The sequence below is a fragment of the Heterocephalus glaber genome, unplaced genomic scaffold (genome assembly GCF_053883595.1).
Source record: "Heterocephalus glaber isolate CG9 unplaced genomic scaffold, H.glaber_assembly_v1.0 deba00001600, whole genome shotgun sequence".
Lineage (NCBI taxonomy): Eukaryota > Metazoa > Chordata > Mammalia > Rodentia > Bathyergidae > Heterocephalus > Heterocephalus glaber.
The window spans coordinates 7,953,942-7,972,742 of record NW_028258372.1 but is presented as its reverse complement, the minus strand read 5'-3'; the positions used below and the strand labels follow the sequence as shown (position 1 = coordinate 7,972,742).

General features: G+C 38.2%; 1 protein-coding gene and 1 pseudogene across 2 annotated transcripts in view; one reads left to right on the top strand and one right to left on the bottom strand.

Moving 5' to 3' along the window:
* Window positions 1-4,572: 4,572 nt before the first annotated feature.
* LOC101703500 (deoxynucleotidyltransferase terminal-interacting protein 2-like) lies at window positions 4,573-13,900 on the bottom strand (annotated as a pseudogene).
* Exo1 (exonuclease 1) overlaps window positions 13,743-18,801 on the top strand; it is a 27,870-nt gene continuing 22,811 nt past the window's right edge. The window contains exons 1-4 of one of the 2 annotated variants that reach the window (XM_087194303.1): window positions 13,743-13,880; window positions 14,252-14,665; window positions 15,719-15,896; window positions 18,347-18,466. In XM_087194303.1, the coding sequence (XP_087050429.1) occupies window positions 15,736-15,896; window positions 18,347-18,466 (281 nt within the window). In that variant the 5' untranslated portion in view covers window positions 13,743-13,880; window positions 14,252-14,665; window positions 15,719-15,735. Of the gene's footprint in view, window positions 13,881-14,251; window positions 14,666-15,718; window positions 15,897-18,346; window positions 18,467-18,801 lie in introns of those variants that run through there. The other variant, XM_087194304.1, reaches the window with a different exon arrangement.

The window sequence follows — 18,801 nt, the reverse complement described above, 5'->3', positions numbered from 1 at the left end:
CTCATAGGTGGAAAAGAGACATTCCAGAAAAGAAGAAAGGGGGGCGTGATGAAGCAATAGAGGGCACTGGTGTGAAAATGAGTGAGTAAGCTACCTTGACTTGTCTGGTGTTAACACTTCATCAAAAATCAGTAGCCTGGAAATGAGAAATAAACATCTCCATGTTGCAGACTGCAACCTAATGATTTGTGAAAGCCTGTGTATTTTATAAAATCATCACTTTTTAAGTTTTCTGAAAACCAATCAAGGAGAGGTAGTAAACTATATCGTGATTTGTAAAACTTTTAAAAGCTAAATAAAAAAATTGTTTGAAAGCAAATCTCTATTAGTATGGCAAGTTGGTTCATAATAAAACAGCTGAAAAGACCCAAAGAATGTGTTCAAAGTTCAGAAGGAAAGAGGGCATGTTTCAGAGCTGTGAATTGCCCTGCTTGCAAATGGGATGGAAAAGGGTGAGATGGACCACTTGGATGTCGTGACTGACCCTGGAAATGAGCACAGAGCTAGGAGCCCGGAACCTGTAAGGGAAGACCAGGCCCCATGATATTCAGCTTCTCAGAATGAGATCTACTTTCCCTTCCAACAACTCATTTCCCTAACTATTTAACAAATACTTTCCATGTATCAGGTTCTTCACAGAATTTAATAATGTTGTTTCCCAGATCTCTGATGTTATATTTTGACGGAAGTTGTAAGAAACTTTTTTAAATGAATGTGAAAAGAACCTTTCCCAATTCCTATGCCATACTGGGTCACCCTTTCTGCCAAAGCAGACTATTTTCATGGTAATATGTTCCTATTTCTGTTCCAGAGCCTCTGTTTTGTGGTAAACTGTTTAGTGCTTTAGTCTATCTCCCCACTGATCTCTGAGCATGGCACAAGGTTGATAACCATTCTCACACTCCTAGTCCTTAGGGAGTGTCTTGCTCATTGTGAGCCCCCTGTAACTATTTGGTAATTGCCTTAACCACTTTCTCATGACTGGGACACAATAATCCGATACTTACAACTTAAAGGAAAAGAAGTTTATTTTGGGTCACATTTTTGGCTGACTCCAAGGTACTTGAGGTAACACAAGCCTTTTAAGCACTTATCTTTCCCTCTTCTGGTAACAGCACTTCAATTCTTTTTGGGAAATTGCCTTTCTACATTTGATTTAATGGTGCGAAGTCTACCTGCCCCTTTGTCCAAGCCTGCTTTCTATAGTTTGGTGTGCCCAAAACCAGATAGTTACAGGCAGTGAAGATTCACTTGGGGGCTTTTCCTGAAATAATTGGTAAAAGGCTCTCTTGTTCCATAGGATCACAAAGTGAATTATAGATGTTAAGCTTTGAGCTGCAAGGATTGCCCTTGTGAATAGGCTGCCTGTGAACACCCAATTTCAAAGGTTTCCTTATGTGACACTAAGAATGAAGAAATTGTAAGTTACATCTTGATTTCATATGGGAAAAATAGATGGAAAATATCTATTTTAGAAATGCTGAAACATGGAAAAATATCAGCACAGAAGAAAAAAAAATGAAAAGATATATCAAGATATCATTGTTTCCTTAGATCTATCTATGCCTAAATCCTTGAGCTTCTCCTGAACTTCTCAGATTGAAGAAGGCACATCTGTTAAGTTGTTGTACCACAAAAGTATTGGCCTAAGGAATAAGAATTTATTGCCTCAATTCTGGAAGTCAAAAGTCAAAAATCAAGGTGTAGGCAGGGTTCTTTCCTGCCAAAGGGTATGGAGGAAGAATCTGATGCAGGCTTTTCCCCTTTAGTAACAGATGGTCACCTTCTCCCTGTGTTTCTTACATCGTCTTTCCTGTGTGTGCATCTACATCACCATTTTCCCATCCAGTAAGGACATCAGTCATACAGGTTTAGGGTCCCCCTATTAATGACCTCATTTAACCAAAATGCCTCTGTAAAGACCTTATCTCCAAATAAAGTCACATTCTGGGGTACTGGGATTTGTGACTTTCATGTATTTTTAGAAAGAGACAGAATTCAATCTGGAACATAAGGAGTGAATTTCTTTTGTACAAAGGCCAATTTGAGTGGAGTTTTGGTCATTTACAATCAAGGCTGCTTTGGCTCAGTAAAATCTGATTTTCTCTCCATAGGTAAACAAACATTCTTTAAAACCCAGCAATTTTCCAGAAATGGATGATAACATCCATAGGGATAATTTTAATTTATTTCATTCTTTCTGAGTCATTCTTGAGGAAAACCATAGGTTCAGGATGAGGCACTGCAGGACAAGATCTAAATTCTAATTTTAATTATTACATTATGAATGAAATTGGACAAATCACCTACCAAAGGAATGCAGGACCTTGTGCTTGTGAAGCAGGTGCAGTGCCACTGAGCTAAATCCCTGGCCCAGCAATTTCCTTTTAAAGGGATATAGCATGAGATGATGAAAATGACATTAATTAGGATGAAAATATCTTTTTAGATAAAAGATCTTCTCTCTACCACTTGCTCTATGACATGGGTGAGCCACTGAAAGGTGCCAAAAGCCTAATCATCCTCATTTGCAATGAAGGGCAAAGTTGCCCTGTCTCACTATGTCGTGAGGACCAGATGAGCAATGCGTGTGAAAGCTCTGGGCAAACTATAAATCACTGTACACAATTAAGTGTTTTCAGCTTTTCTTTCTCACTTAACATTGAACGTCACAATCCAGACACTATACACTTTATGTACATTATCTCATTTCATCTTTGCAGTCCCGTGAAGCAGCTCAGTTAGGCCCATTTTCCATCTCAGTTTTTAGATGAAGAAACTGAAAAGGAGATAAAACTCTTTCTAAAGCTAAAAAATTGACAAATAGTAAGTAATACAGCCCATATTTGAATCCAAGTAATGTTTATCCAGAGCTTAAGCTTAACCAAGTGAGGTAGTACATAAAGGATAGTAGAAGATACCTACACAGACATAAATACATATATGCATATGAATTCACAGAAGAACTGTGGAAATATTGGCCACAGATGTTTTGGTGAAAATGCTTGTTAGTTTTTAAATGGTAGGATTGAGGGATGTGTTTATCCTCTGCTTCTGAAAATAGAACTACTGGCTCAGTAAGTCCCCTGGAGGCTGAAAGACTAATAAGTGGACAGAAATTCATTACTCTGTCATTCAGAGAGCAGCTGCTGCATGCAGAATCTGGCACTCACCACACAAGGACCACTTTTTGCCTTCTAATCAATGTGACTCCTCTGTGTCACTGAGCCTCTCCATCTTGTATTTCTACTCAGTAAGCATTCTATTGCTGGTTGTTTTTCTTACTCTGTTGATGCATTGATGTCTATTTCATTGTTCCAGGTTATATTTCACTGAGTTTTCAATAGAAGTGTACCTTCAATCTATTTGGTGAATGAATGTCCTTCATCATCTTGCTACCTTAGAACTGTTATTCTAATATCCTATTGCAAATCACACTTTCCATTAAAGTCAGAAAGATAGTATCTGTTTTCTACCTATTACTACGTCCAAAGCTCACCAGGAAAATGGGTAGCATTCTCTGAACTTTTGAGGTTTTAGTTTTTTTACAAATCAAGATTTTATTTAATATGAGAATTTGGGAGTCATTTAAGATCCAAGTCCTAATAGGTAGCTTACAAAAACAAAGTTATTTCTTCTTCCTCTTTTGATACTTAACTCTGTCATATGAGATTCTGTATTACACAAGACAGAAAATAATTTTTGAAATAAAAGTTTTTTCTGTAAAAGAGAACACATATAAATGCTTCCCTAACTCCACCAGTGAAAGTTATTGCTACCTCTAATGTTTGCTAGGTTGCTTGTGACCCCAAACAGTAAAAGTGAAATATGAGATTTTACGTTTACTAAAATCTAAAATAGTATGCTAGGAAAATAAGGATACAGTAAGCAATAATACAAAGGAGACTGCAACTCACCAAGAAGCATTAACAGAAATGACCAACTGTCCTGGGTGGCAGAAAGCAACTTTTAGCCAGAATGCATACTTGTGGTACTGGAGAGGAGATAAACTGAGCCACTTTATCTTCTGGCCAAATTAAAATGCTATTTTTCAATTCTGTTTTGTTTGAAACAAAACAATGAATGTAGGTAAAATCAATTATTCCTCCCATTTCTGGATCTGAATTTGCAGCTAATTATAACGTATAGCCTGTCTACCAACTCCAGTGTACATATAAGCACGCATAGATACATATATATAAAACTATACTGTAACTAAGTATTATTTATACAATCATTTTAAAAGTTCTTTGAACATATTATCAAATGCTATACCTTTTAATTTAATTTCCCTTAAATAACCAAGCACTGAAAACCTAATGCAAATGTTAATTATCTTTAAAAGGTTGAAATTCTTTTCCCCTTGAACAGTCTAACCCAGAACAGGTCTTTTGTAGACATACTTATTTTTATTCCAAGGGGCATGTGATTGATTCCCTGTCAATCAACTTTGTTTCCAAACAGAAATCCCTGTATAAATAGTCAGTCTATATTAAATTAGTTGGTCTTCTAAACATCTTTTACAAATAAATAAAGGGAAGATGTAAAATAGTGGGATTTTCTAGGTGAATATTAATCGTGAAATTTCTTCTTCTTTCTGAACATTTTTCCTGCTGCATTTGCTGCTTTTACAGCCATGATCTCTGAGTACTTCCTTCGGTTATATCTTCTGAACTAAAATCAGCCAGCAGTTCTTCCACAATAGTCCTTTTCCTTTGCTTCATGGAAATTCGTGAATGGTAGAAATGAGCTGGATTGTCAACAACAGTTCCAATCTGGAAGTACTTACCTTTTTAGGTCCATGCTTGCTCTCATCTTCAGAGCTTTGAGATCATTTTTAAGTTCATCAGTCAATTCTGGAGTTTTCATACCAAACCAACTATCACCTGCAGTTTTTTGTCACTCTTTCCTGGGTTTTTTCTGAAGTTGATGCTTTGATTCACTATATGGTGGGACACAATAGGTTTTTTTCAAAACCAGGTGTAATATCAGCTTTCTGTAGAAGCTCATTTTTCTTTTTCTCCTTGATCTGTGTTAGAGTTTTCTTCTTAGACTGCTGATGTGGTTTTATTATTTTGAAGGGTTGAATGATTTTGAGAAACTAACTAGTCCTTAAATTTGGAAAGACATTTCAACTGAGAATTTTTATCATTTTCCTTTCCCTCACCTGTTACTCTGTTTTCCTCTTCAAACTCTGAGAGGTTTGTCTGGTATCAGAATCCTCTGACTTCATAAAGATATCCATGATTTGCTTTTCATTTTCTGGTACAATCTGAGTATATTTATTCTCAGTTTGTGCCTGTAATTTTCTTGCCATTATCTTGGTTGTTCTCTTATGTGTAATTCCAGGGAAAGAAATGTCAGAACATGATGATTCAGTATCACATATAGCTTCAGCATGTGATTCTTGGCTTTGACCTGTTAGAGCTTTAGCCTTACTTCTGGTTCTCGTCATTGCTGTGGAAGGCCAATTCTAGAAATACCTGAAGCATGAGATTCTACTTCAGAGACAACTTCTTCAGCAACAGACTGATTTAGTGGAGTTATTTTCTGCTTTTTTCTTACAATGGACACTGGAGTAGGTGCAATTATGATCTGCCTTCTCCTAGTTGTTCTTAGAATAGGGTTCTGGATCTCAGCACAATATGACTCTGCTTAGGAGAACTCTCCATCAGTAGACAGTTCAGTTATTTCTGCTAGGGAGCCTGTAGTCTTGTCCTTCCTCTTTCTGATTTTAGGAGTTCTAGAGATTGAACTCTGTTTCAGCTGTACTTTGGTTATCAGGTCCAGATTCCTTCTTGCTTTCTGGATGTGCCTGAATTCCTTCAGAAGCAGAACTCTTCTGCTGGCCGCTGGCAGCTGACATGACTTGCATTCTGGCCCAAGAACGAGCAGCCCTGGTATCACCATTTTCACGGCCTTTGGCTTCCTGATGGCTACCACAGCTTCCCTGGGCCCTGGGCCCCCTGGAAATCTGAAGTTTTAATTTTTTATAAAAAAAAAAAATACATCCAAAAATCAGAAACATTGAGGTGAGTGAATTCTCTTGGACCATGGAAGTTGTGGTATCACTGAAAATCATTAGAGATGGAACTGCTGCTACAACAGGAGAGGTAGATCCCTCAGTTTGAACCACTAAATCTTTACTACAGTTTATTAAAGATCTGATAAGAATGAAGAGCGCTATCCTTTGGATGAGCTTTGTCTCCCCAGGTTCCATGTGTTGGAAGCTTAGTCTCCAGGATGGCTGTATTGAAGTGTGATGGAACCTTTAAGAGGTGGAGCTTAATCTAAAATAATTAGGCATCGAAGGTGTTGTCCTCAGAAGGAATGAATTGGTTCTTGTGGGACCCTAGCTAGTTTCCAAGAGAGATTTATTGCAAAAGAGCAAGAGAGGCCCTTCCCATTCTCTGGTTTTGTGTCCCACCATGTGGCTTTTCTCTCTCTTGCTTACACTCCAGTCATGATACCATCACCATGTTTTGATATAAGAAGGCCATCACTAGAGCTGAACAGATGCTGGTGCCCTACCCTTAGATCTCTGAAACTGTAAGCTAAATAAACTTCTTTTCTTTATGAATTAATCAGCCTTGGAATTTTTGTTAGATTAATGAAAAACAAACTAGTACACTTGACTATGATCTCAGAGGATCTGTCCCACTCATTTACTCTAAGCTACCTAACAGTGAGATTTGAAGGACAGAGTCAGAAAAAGATGCCCAGAAATTCCCAATTGGGATTGTATCTCTGCCTTCCACAGCCTCACTAGAGCCTGCTACCAACTGGAGCTGTGTATTCCTCCTCGCTGCATAATGACTGTTCCTGGGTAATACCCCTGTGTGTCATAGTCAAAAATACAGGGTTTTAGAGTCAGGCAAATTTAGTATGAGTCACATTCTTTAATAGTTTTTGAACCATAACAAAATTATCTATTTCTTTCTGCTTCAGTTGTTTTTCCATTAAGTTTATTGGTACATTTTAGGTATACAATACAGTTACATTCATCATTGGGATGTTGTACCTTTACATGGGGTATCTTGGTTATTTTTTCCCCATTCCCCTGCCCTCCCTTCACCCACTCCACACTTCCCTATTTACAAAGACTTTGTTTCCAACTTTTCCCTTTTCTCATATTTTTTTATTTTCCCTTCTTTCCTTTCCATACCCCTCCCACTTCCCCTACTCCTTTAGACGTTTTCTTCCTATTTCATGATATCAATTATACATTTTCATCTTTATTTACACTTTTAGTTTTTCACACCAAAGAAACTACTTGGTATTTACACATATGTGTCCTATTTATTTCACTTAAGAGTATGGCCTCAATATACATCCATTTAGATATACATGTCTCTAGTTTCTTGTTCTTTATGACAAAGTAGTACTCCATTTTATTAAACAAAAAAAAATCTTCTTTATCCAGTCTCCAGTTGATGGGCACTTGGGCTGTTTCCAAATTTTAGCTATTACAAACTGTGCTGCTATAAACATATACCACTGTGGTATGATGCTTTTAATTCTTTTGGGAAGATACCCAGAAGAATAGCTGGCTCAAATGGGACTTTTAATCTTAGTTTTTTCAGGTATCTCCATATTGATTTCCACAATGGTTGCACCAGTCTGCACTTCCACCAACAATGAAGAAGTGTTCCTTTCTCCCCACAACCCCACCAGAATTTGTTATTGGTTGATTTCTTGATAGCAGCCATTCTTTCTGGGGTGAGGTGGAATCTCAGTGTTGTTTTCATCTGCATCTCTTGAATGACCAGTGATGTTGAACATTTTTTCATATGTTTATTTGCTGCTTTCACTTCTTTGTCTGAGAAATGTCTGTTCATTTCAGATGCCCATTTTTTAATTGGGTCTTTATATTTGGGGGCTCTGGTTTTCTGTTGTGTTTTTTTTTTAGTTCTTTATATATTCTAGATAGTAGACCTTTGTCTGAGGAACAGCAGGTGAAAATTTTTTCCCAAGTTGTAGGTTATCTCTTGGCTCTACTGGTGGTTTCTGTTGGAGTGCAGAAGCTTTTTAATAAGATGAAATCCCAGTTGTTGATTCTTTCTGCTAGTTCCCATGCTACTGAGGATTTGTTCATAAAGTCTTTTCCTATGCCAATGTCTTCAAGAATTCTACCTAACTTATCTTCCATCAAGTTTAGTGTTTCTGTTTTAATATTTAGATCTTTAATCCACTTGGATTTTAGTTTAGTGCATGGTGAAAGATAAGGGTCTAGTTTTAATCTTTGGCAAGTTGAAATCCAGTTTTTCCAACACCATTTATTAAAGAAGCTATCTTTCCTCCAATGAGAATGATTGGCTCCTTTGTCAAAGATGAGGTAGCTGAGTATGTCTGCAGTTTTTTCTGCATCTTCTAATCTATTCCACTGATCCTCGGGTCTGTTTCTTTGCCAGTTCCATGCTGTTTTTATCACAGTGGCTTTGTCATATAGTTTCAAGTCGGGGATTGTGACAGCCCCTGCCATGTCTCTGTTGCCTAGAATTGCTTTGGCTATTCTAGGTCTCTTCTGATCTGCTTCAGTTTTTTCTTCTGTAGATGGGACAGAACTCTTTGCAGAGCTATTTGAAAGATTTCATGAAATAACATGTGCCAAACACATTAGGTTCTAAATAAATGTTTTTCCTTTTCTTTTTCTCAAGTCATCTAAAAAATAAATATAAATCATTATAAAAGGGGAACAGTAATTACAGTGATAACTTTGAAAATGTTCACAATACCTTTCTATTCCTCTATTAATACCTAGGAATAGTGCAAGGACAATACCTATTATTAATACCTATGTACTGTCCAAGGATAATAGTTGAAAGCACAAAATCTAGGGTGAAACTACATGGGGTTCAGATCTCTTTGTATTTCAGCTGTCTCATTTGTAAAATGGGGATAATAAGTATACCAACCTCAGAATAGTGATATGAGTGCTGAATAGGTAAAGTATGTGAAACATATATATAATAAATCTGAAACGTATTAAGTCCTTCCTAGGCATTATAATTCAGGATTTTCATAGTAAAGCTTATTAGATAGATAGATAGATAGATAGATAGATAGATAGATAGATACTGATACTAATATTTCAATATCCTACAAGAGAGCTATGCTACATACATATCTATGCCAGTTTCTCTAAAATTTATGGAAAACAGCTTAGCAAATAGCTACATCACCCAAATGCATAAGCCTTAAAACTGTCAGTTACTATTTTAGATTCAGACTGTTAACTAATTTCAACATTCATTCATTCAATCAGTATTTGCTGGGAATCTACTATGTGCCAGGCATTGGTATAGAAGACAGATAAAAATCTTTTCTTAGAAAGCTTTCATTGTTGTGGAGTGCAAGACTGTAAAAAACAAATAACTAAAATATATAATATGTTAAATTGTGGTAAGTAACATGGAGAAAAATAAATTGAAGAATAGAAAATTGGATGTCTTAAGGTAGGGGTAGAATTTGCAATTTAAATGACATGATAGAAGAGTGCTTCACTGAGGAGAAGCCTAATAGCAAAGGGCTGAGTGAAGTAAAGGACAGATCCATGTAGATATCTAGTAGATAAGCATTCTGGAAAGAAGGAATAGAATATGCAAAAGCCTTGAGTTAAAAATGTACCTGGAATCCTCAAGGAATAGCAAGGAGGCTAGCATAGCTAAAGTAGAGTGGGCAAGAGTATGAGGAGTTGAAGTCACATGCACTTGAAGTCACAAGAATGTTCATAGAAGCATCATTAATAGTTGCTAAGATCTAGAAACAGACAACTATCAATAGTAGAATAAATGGATTGTAGTACATTTGTGTAATGGAATTCTACATAGGAAAGAATGAAAAAAATTATAAGATAACATGGATGAATCTCGCAAAGGCAATATTGAGTAAAAGAGGTCAAATGCTAAAGAATACAAACTGCATGATTCCATCTATATAAATTTTACACACAAAGCAAAACTAATGTATGCAGTAACAAGACAATGTATAGGAGGACAGAGCTTTGTGTTATCAGAAAGGAGAAACAAGGAATTATCTGGGAGGATTGGATGGAGTTAATATGTTCTTTTTGTGATAACTCACATAGGATTAGTGTTTACCTTGCAGTATGTATGTTTTGCCTCAATTTTTTATACACACAGTGGGGATACAATTCAGTAGCAGAGCACTTGCCAGCATAAGACTCTGGTTTCAATTCCCAGCATTTCTGTATCTACCTATGAATGAAGTGAAAGAATTTGTGACAGCAAATATACAGACAATTCTTTGAAAATGTTTTACTATAAGAAGAACAGAGAAATGGGATGATAGCTGAAGGTTTCTGGGGTGTTTTAAATTTTGTTTTGTTTTGTTTTTTTGGTACGGGGATGAACTTGGGATTTTGCGCTTGCGAGGCAGGCAGCAGCACCACTGAGCTAAATCCCTGGCCCCTGAAGGATTATTTTTAAATGGGAGAAATAACTGTTTTGGAAATTTTGCTTACTTATATTTGCCATTAATTAGAAACAGCTGTCTGTTTATTGACTCTAAGTTTTCTCTAAATCAGCTTATTTTTCAACTTAAATTTATTTAAAAAGAAAATTGTACATTAACACCATAAATTTCACCTGCCATAATAGAAGTAAATGTTAAAGACAATGAACAAAAATCATTCAATTAATTTAAAAATAGAAAAACAATTGAATGATGACTTGGCTTGTATCTAGATGTCCCCTGAAGCCTCATGCAGTCATAGATGTTGAGTTAATGGAGGCACCACTCTCAGAAGGGATTAATGTAGTTCTTGTGGAATCCAGGTTAGTTCCTGAATGTGTGTTGTTATAAAAAGTAAGTTTGGACCCTTACATACTTTCTGTTCTCCCACGTGACTGCTCTCTCTTTCTTGTATGCGCTCCCACCATGATGGCATGTACCATGAGGCCCTCACCAGATGCTGAACAGATGAGGCTGCTCCAACTTAGACTTTCAGTCTCCAAAACTGTGGGTTAAATATACCTATTTTCTTTATAAAGTACTCAGCTTCAGAGTTTTTTTCTTTATAGTAACAGAGAACAGACTAATACACCAGTGATAAGAAAATTCATAGACATAAACCCTGCCATCAAGGTAAGGTTGACAAATAAAAATGCTGAAGGTCCAGTTATATTTGAATTTCAGGTAAACATGGAATTTTATTTTTTTTAATATATGCCCTATATATTTCATTAGGCATGCACTAAAAGTGTTTCTATTGTACATTCTTGTTCAGATTTGCTAAATCTAGCAACCCTACCTCAAAAAGTTTTCAGATTATTAGGGGACAAAGTCAATTAAAATAATGTGCGAACTTGAGAAGTGTCAGAAGGAAGGAACCATCACAGGATGCTTGGGTGCATGTCAAATATCCAGCTCAGTGAAGACTTCAGAGAACTGGTAACACCAGAACTGAGTCTTAAGCTCAGAATCTATGGTCTGTACCATTTATTTCAGAATTCAGTAACACCATCATGATTTGTGATTTGAGTTTTGCATGAACACCTGTTTTGTCTGCAGAACAAGATCCTAAGTTCCTTGAAGATAGAGGCTAGCTCTGTGTCCCCCACACCACTTACCATTCATAAGCACACCTAATACGTGGAGGTAATATTGCACAAATTGATTCAAATGGCCTTTTTTTTCCCATGTGTAAAACTATTCTGTTCAATGACATCTTTTTTAACTGGTGCTTTCATTTTCAGTTTTAATCTTTAAACAATGCAGCCAAGAACCTAGTTAGGAAACTGACTGGCTGTTTGTAGTGCAGAAACCTCTTTAGTTTCATGATGGATGTGATGTGGCTGGAATGGGTGCCTTTTTTAGTTTCTGTATAACATTCCCACTTGTGGCATTTTTTTGGTTGACACACCCAAGGTTACTACTAGAACTGGGTAGACTAATGACTTTAAGAACAGCTTCTTTACAAATTCAGCCCTCATTTAAGTTCTCTTTAACCTACTGCAGCTTGGTACTGAGCGCTCTCCTTCCCTAGAGTCAGCTCCAAGCTCCAAGTTCAAGATCAGGTCAACCACAGCTACAAGAAGCGAGAGGGAAAACAACTTTCCTCTTTTCCTTTTCTAGTCTTGGTTCTAAAGACTAGAACTGGGGAAGAGGCAGTCCTGCTCCTCCAAACATATTCCTCAAAAGTGGCACCTTTTCTACAGTTTTTAAGGTAATATATTGGCATAACAGATGTTAATTATGCAGATTATGAACACACTTTAAAAGAAGCATGTGAAAAAACATGTAGAAGATGGTGAAAATGAAACAGAGGAGAACCCAATGCTCCTCAAGAGGTACTTTCTATTCTTTCATCTTTGACAGCCATTGATAACCCCCAAACACTTCGTTGTCAGCAGTAGCTACATCAGATACCCCACAACTTCTCTGGGAGACTTTTCCATTCCAAATGCCTCTGTCCCAACAGCTTCTCTGGATAACCCCACTCTGAAGTCAGAGATCCCCACTCTGGTCTATGAGGAATGACTCAGAAGAAAGTCCATGGATAGCTGGCAGGACACTGGACAAGTGTGAGCCCACTTTTTTGGTCTAAAGTCTTCCCTGTAGTCAGTTGGGATAGTCTATGTATGCTTCCCCTTATGCTATAGCATCCCTGTTAGGCCTAGGAAGGCTTCTTTCAAATGGCTTTATTTTGGCTATTTCTGATGTCTAGCTCAAGTACATAAGGCTGAGCTAGTTATACTTAGCTGGAAACACTAAAAGCTGCAGACACTTAAAGCAGCCAGCAGCCAGGGCTGATAACACTGAGGGCATTCAGCAGCCAGACCTGTGACTCCAGTTGCATGAAGAGTTCCAGACAGTTGCCAGTAGCTGCTGGCTCCAGCTGCCAAGAGAGGGACCAAGAGGATCACTGAGAGCTGAGAGTCACTGGTACTCAAAGCTCAAATATGTTAACACTAAGGCAGCTGCACTTTGCATATTCAGGATTTCTACCTGAATTAAAGAAAAGAACCACAGCATATTGGGAACAAAAAAGGAAGAATTTTAAAATATGTGCTTCTTCCTCTTTAATTGAATGAATCAAGAGTTATCATTCTGTTACCTCTAGACACAAAACATACTTTGTAGTCTGGCCCAAGGTCCCTCCCCGCCAATTTTTCTCAACACAATAGTCCAGAGACAGAACAGTTACCAGGACTGGGGTTAATGAGGACTGGAAATCCAGCCCCAAGTGGCACCTAAAGTCCAAAATGTCTTTATAAACTCTGTGTTCCATAGCCCACTATATTATTACAAAGATAAAAATTTCCCCAACTTAGGTCAAAAATGCATGAAGCCAGACACTAAAGTGGTAAGGGCAGATTTCAATCAATAACGCTATTGCAACAGAGAAAAGGGCCCAGCTTAACAATTTGTGGGGGAGACAAGACGTTTCAGAGACAATGAAGGAATGAGGTCGGTGGGAGGCTAAGGGATTAATTTCAACAGCCTTCCCCCCCCCACCACGTTCTTATTTCAAAAGCAAAAAAACACAAACGCGAGGCGGCGCTCTTTGCAACCGCCTGGAACTGACGCGGAGCTCAGGAGAGAACTACAGCTCCCAGCAGCCACGGGGAGAGCGAAAACTCCCCACTTCCGAGACTCTCTCAGTCCCGGGCTCCAGTACAGCGGCGACAGGCAGGACACCAAGAACAGCAAGGCCTGCCAGGCGAAGGGCTGAAGACCCGGATGAGCGGAAGACCGCAGAAGGCGGTACGGCAGCGTGGCGACGTGGCTGCGTGGCGCTTACGTCACGTCCGCTGGGCGGGGTCTCAGTTATCCCGCGCAAATTGAAAGGTTCGGCCTTCGGCGTGGAACTGCTGCCGAGCCTGCGTGCAACGCCTGCCTTAGTTGCTCTGGTCCAAGTGAGTGAGGGGTGTCGCATGTGGGTACCAGAGTCTCCTTCCGGCTGCCTGCGAGCGGGCTGTGCGGAAGCTAAAGGGTGGGTACCCGCTGGTCCCCGCGGTGGTCGAACCTAGCGCCACTCGCGTCCCTCCTCTTGAGACTCAGTCTTTAGAGAGCAAAGGGGCGTCTGGCATGGTCTCCCCGAGTGACCAGACCAGGCCTGTAGATCGGTGAGCGCAGGAAGTCTGCGCTTGCTGCAGACGGTTCCCGGTGGGAGGGGGCACAGGGTTGTCCCTCATCTCACGTTTTTCTGCAGAAGCTGACGGTGCAGTTCTTACGTGCAGCCTCCCCATTTTCAAATGGTGACAAAAATATTTTCCTTAACCTACAGGCCAAAGGAAACAGGCGTGTGGAATGAGCTTGTGGCTGCGCCTGCGCATCCCTCTAAGACCGGAGTAACGCGGGACGTTGCTGCAGTTCTTGTTCCTCGAGTGCCCGGGTGTCTTCCTGAGTTGATATGTGCCATATGGCACACACCCAATTCCTGCTTTGCCAAAGAGGAGATGCTTACTCGAGGACATTTACCTGGCCTAGAAGAAACGTATCAAAATTTCAGGAAATGTATATTATGTCTGTTTTCTTCTCTGTGATAGTAGACTGTTTCTCTCAAAGTGTGGCTTGAAGACCACCTGCATCCAAAATTGCCTGCGACACCCCAGAACTAGTGCAGCATAGTCACTGGGGTGGAGTGGAAATTCTGCAAACTGCTGGACTAGAACATCAGAACTCTAATAGTGTCAGAAGGGTAAGGCTGACTTCAGATCCTGTACTCTTTCTTTTCATTCCTCCAAACTTGATCATTAGTGGGAGACTCCTATTATTAAATGTCAAGCCACTACTCAGTGCTCACCAGTGCTGTCTTTTTTGTCATGAGTAGGGATTTCAGAATAGTAGTAGTTTCAGAGAAGAGTGTCAGCTCCTGAATTTTTGTGTAGAAAGGGCTTAGGGGCTACAACTTGGATGAAAGGGACCGGGCAGTTAAAGCATTTGTCTTCAAGCTGTATTTGCACAGCAAGAATAGCTTCACATTTCTTGGGAGTAGCTTTATCTTTCAGTTGAAATGCCTGAAACTTGAGTTTCTACTGTGTGACTTTGCAAGTTGGCCCATTCATGTGTAGAGGCACTGTGATGAGACACGCACAATTTTGTAGATTTTTAACAGTGTCTTTGGGTGTATGTGTGGTACTGGGGATTGACCCCAGGGGCAATTTGCCACAAAGCTGTGTCTCCAGCCCTTTTAATTTTTTATTTCAAGACAAGGTCTTGCTAAATTGTCTAGGCTTACCTGGAACTTGCAGTTCTCCTGCCTCAGCTTCTTGAGTATCTGGGGTTACAGAGTGAGCCACCACGCCTGACTTGAACAGTGCTTTTTTTGAAGAAAGGAGGACCTTCATGTCTCAGTACCTTCCAGTGCCTGTAACTGTTAAGAATTTGGAAAACAGGGCCAGGGATGTAGCTCAGTGATTCCAGTGCCTGCCTTGCAAGCTCAAGATCCCAAGTTCGATTCCCGGTACCAAAAAAAAAAAAAGAATTTGGAAAACATTGTAGTTCTTTAAGTGTGAAAACACTTTGGAAAGAATAAACATTAAACAATTATCGAGGAGCATTAGAGGTAGTATGTTAATGTAAACCCTAGGATTTATGTAAATACTAGGCTATGGAAATTGGCAGGGAGAAGTTCCATTTGTTAGCTAATAAGAACAGATTCTGTGTTGGGTTGCAAGCGCTCTTTATTTTTCGAAAGCTTTTTGGCACATATATTTTGCTTTAAATGTTACTGTTTTTCCTCTCCTATTAGGCAGTTAATTTGGCACTATGGGGATACAAGGATTGCTACAATTTATCAAAGAAGCTTCTGAACCCATCCACGTGAGGAAATATAAAGGGCAGGTAGTAGCTGTGGATACCTATTGCTGGCTTCACAAAGGAGCCATTGCTTGTGCTGAAAAACTAGCCAAAGGTGAACCTACTGATAAGTAAGTTTGGATGTGATGTTAATTCTTTTACAATTAAGAATGAGACTTAAGAGTGCCTTTTTTTTTCAGAAAGATTATTTTCACTCAGTGTCAGAATTTGTTAAGAAATGAGAATGTGTTTTAGAATTTTGCCAAATCAAGGATGGCTTACTTCTTTTATACTCTTGGCTACAGAAAACATACTGCTATCTCTGTTAACAAAGTGAGGCAAAGGGACAAGATATTCTGACTTCTTTTTATTTCATTTGTAGCCAAAAGTGGTGACCCATGTTGACCTCCAGTCCCAACTCTGACCTCATTTGTGGCAGGTTCAGTAGGCTGATGTCTTCTGTTTCTTAAATAGAAATACTAAAAAACGAAGCAAGTATAATTTCTAAACAGGAAAGGATTTGGCCCATGTTGAGTTTTTCCCTCTTTTTTTGTTATTTGTTCGCAATATATAATTTATCTCCTGGAGGAAAAGCTCACAGATCTTAATATGACTTACTGAAGGATAAGGCACAATGGTAAATGGTGTTGAATGCTGATTGTTTGGTACTTTTGAGCCTATCAAGTTAATGCAACCAAAAGTTACCTATAAAAACAATACACGTGAGATCTAAAGAAACATGCGCTTGCATGCGCTCGCATGCGAAGTACACACTTTACCAATTAGCTATATTCACTATCCAAGAGATCATTTTTTGAAAGCGCTTATTTTTCCATCAGCAATTTAAACAGTTGCAGTTGTTGTAATTAAGGGCTATAATTTGTTTTTTTTTTTTGGTACCGGGGATCAACTCGGGTCCTTGCGCTTGCGCAGCCGGCGGCGAAACCACTGAGTTAAATCCCCGGCCCAGGACTATAAGTTTTTCATTGCTATTTTCAGTGTTTCTCTGAATAGTTTATCTGGGGAGAAAAACTTTAATTTTTTAGAAAACTTGATTTTAATTTTTTAATTGGAAGCGTTGTTCAAAATACAGGCAATATCCTCTATTAGAAAAATGAAAGATGAAATCCTGTTAAGTGCATGGCAAATGTAAACTGAACTAACATGTTTTAGGACTTTCAAGAAAGTATCTGCTAAGTATTTTAACTTTCCTCTAGCTATTAAGAACTCACATTTCATATAATTGATTTTTTCCTCTCGTTCACCTTTGGATAGAGGTATTGTCAGAAAAGGTCACCACCTCAGAAAGTTTGGATAAGCTTATGATAATCCTTTATGGCCATCATAAATATTGAGATAGTTCTATGTGTGCTAACTTGGAAAGATGTCTTGAAATATATAAAATGAAAGCACTAGGTATGATTGCATCATCTAGTTAAGAAAAAAGATCTCTAAAATTAATTACAGTAGGGGTGAGGATGTAGCTCAGTGACGCCGTGCCAGCCTGGCAAGCACAAGGTCCTGAGTTCGAGCCCCAGTACTGGGAAGGAAAAAATTAATTAAATGCAGTAAAACTAATTACAGTTTCTTATTTGCCTTCTCATAATTTTTGCTTGAGATTTCTTAATCAGCAGGTCCCAATCATTATTTTGTACCAAAACAGGTCCATCATCATTGGTCTACAAAAATCAGACAAATAGGGTAAAGTGAGTCTTTAGGATGACTACATTTGATTTAGAAGGCTATCTTTTAAGATTATGTTTTTCTATTCCTATCTTTGACCTAAGTTTTTTTTTTCTTTATGAAAATTCAATTGCTTTTGTTAATTGACTTGTCAGAATAAAAAACTAAATGCAGTACATGATCCTTGATTGGATACTGAGTTTTAAAAACCTAAGTAGCAGTGGTGTGCTAGAGCTAGCTCATCCTAGCTCACCACACATTGCCTCTTTCCAGCTCAGTATGCATTGACTCCACCCACATCAGTAGCTTATCCACCACTGTAGAATATTCGCTTCATAGACATCAGGCTCCCCTATTGCTAGAACCGGTTATTAAATATTGGTTACAACATCACTGGTTATAAGAAACATTATTGGGAATACTGGACAAATTTTAATGTAGACTATCAGATAATATTGAGTCACTGTTCAGTTTCTTGGTGTGGTATGGTATTGTTGGAGAAATCAAATATTTATTGTATTCTTTCAGTTTTTCAATAGATTTGAAATGTTTCAAAATCTTTTTGAAACACTATATATAATATATATAATATAATAATATAGTATTTTCAAAGCTTTCTTAAAATAGAGATAAAAGTGAGATTTGAAACAAAATGTCAAATCCAGAAAGAATAGCAAAGGAAACCAAAACTTGGAGGGAGAAGTAGCTTACCAACTATCACAAGGCCCAAAATTATCCAAGGCAGGATTTAAGCCCAAGTCTAAGTTAAAGTTTCTATTTCCTATGGAAACAAAAAATCATCTTCAAAATTGTTTCATTTGGTATTAAAGAGAGCAAAAATACTACCTTAAGAGATGCAAAGTGCTTAAATGTGGTTTTTTTTTTTTTTTTCCCTTAGGTATGTAGGATTTTGTATGAAATTTGTAAATATGCTGCTGTCTCATGGCATCAAGCCTATTCTTATATTTGATGGATGTACTTTACCTTCTAAAAAGGAAGTAGAGAGGTCTAGAAGAGAGTAAGTTGCCTCTGCTTAATTTCTAAAATTGTGCTAAGATCAGATGCTATATGTCAATGATACCAAAATTTTCAAATCTTAATTTTTGAAGCTTGTTTTATAGATTAGTATATGAAAGATTTCTTTAATCTTGTGTTAGATTATTATCACTTTTCTATAAAAATCTAGTTGCTGGATTTTCTTAGCTTAGTTGCTGGATTTTCTTTTGACACAAAGCACTGCTATGGAAGCGTCTGACAGTAATTATGTATGTGCTCATGTATATGTGAATGTGTTATAAATCTTTCATTCTTTGTACCTAGAAGAAGCCCAAAGGATCTGGGTTAACAGGACTC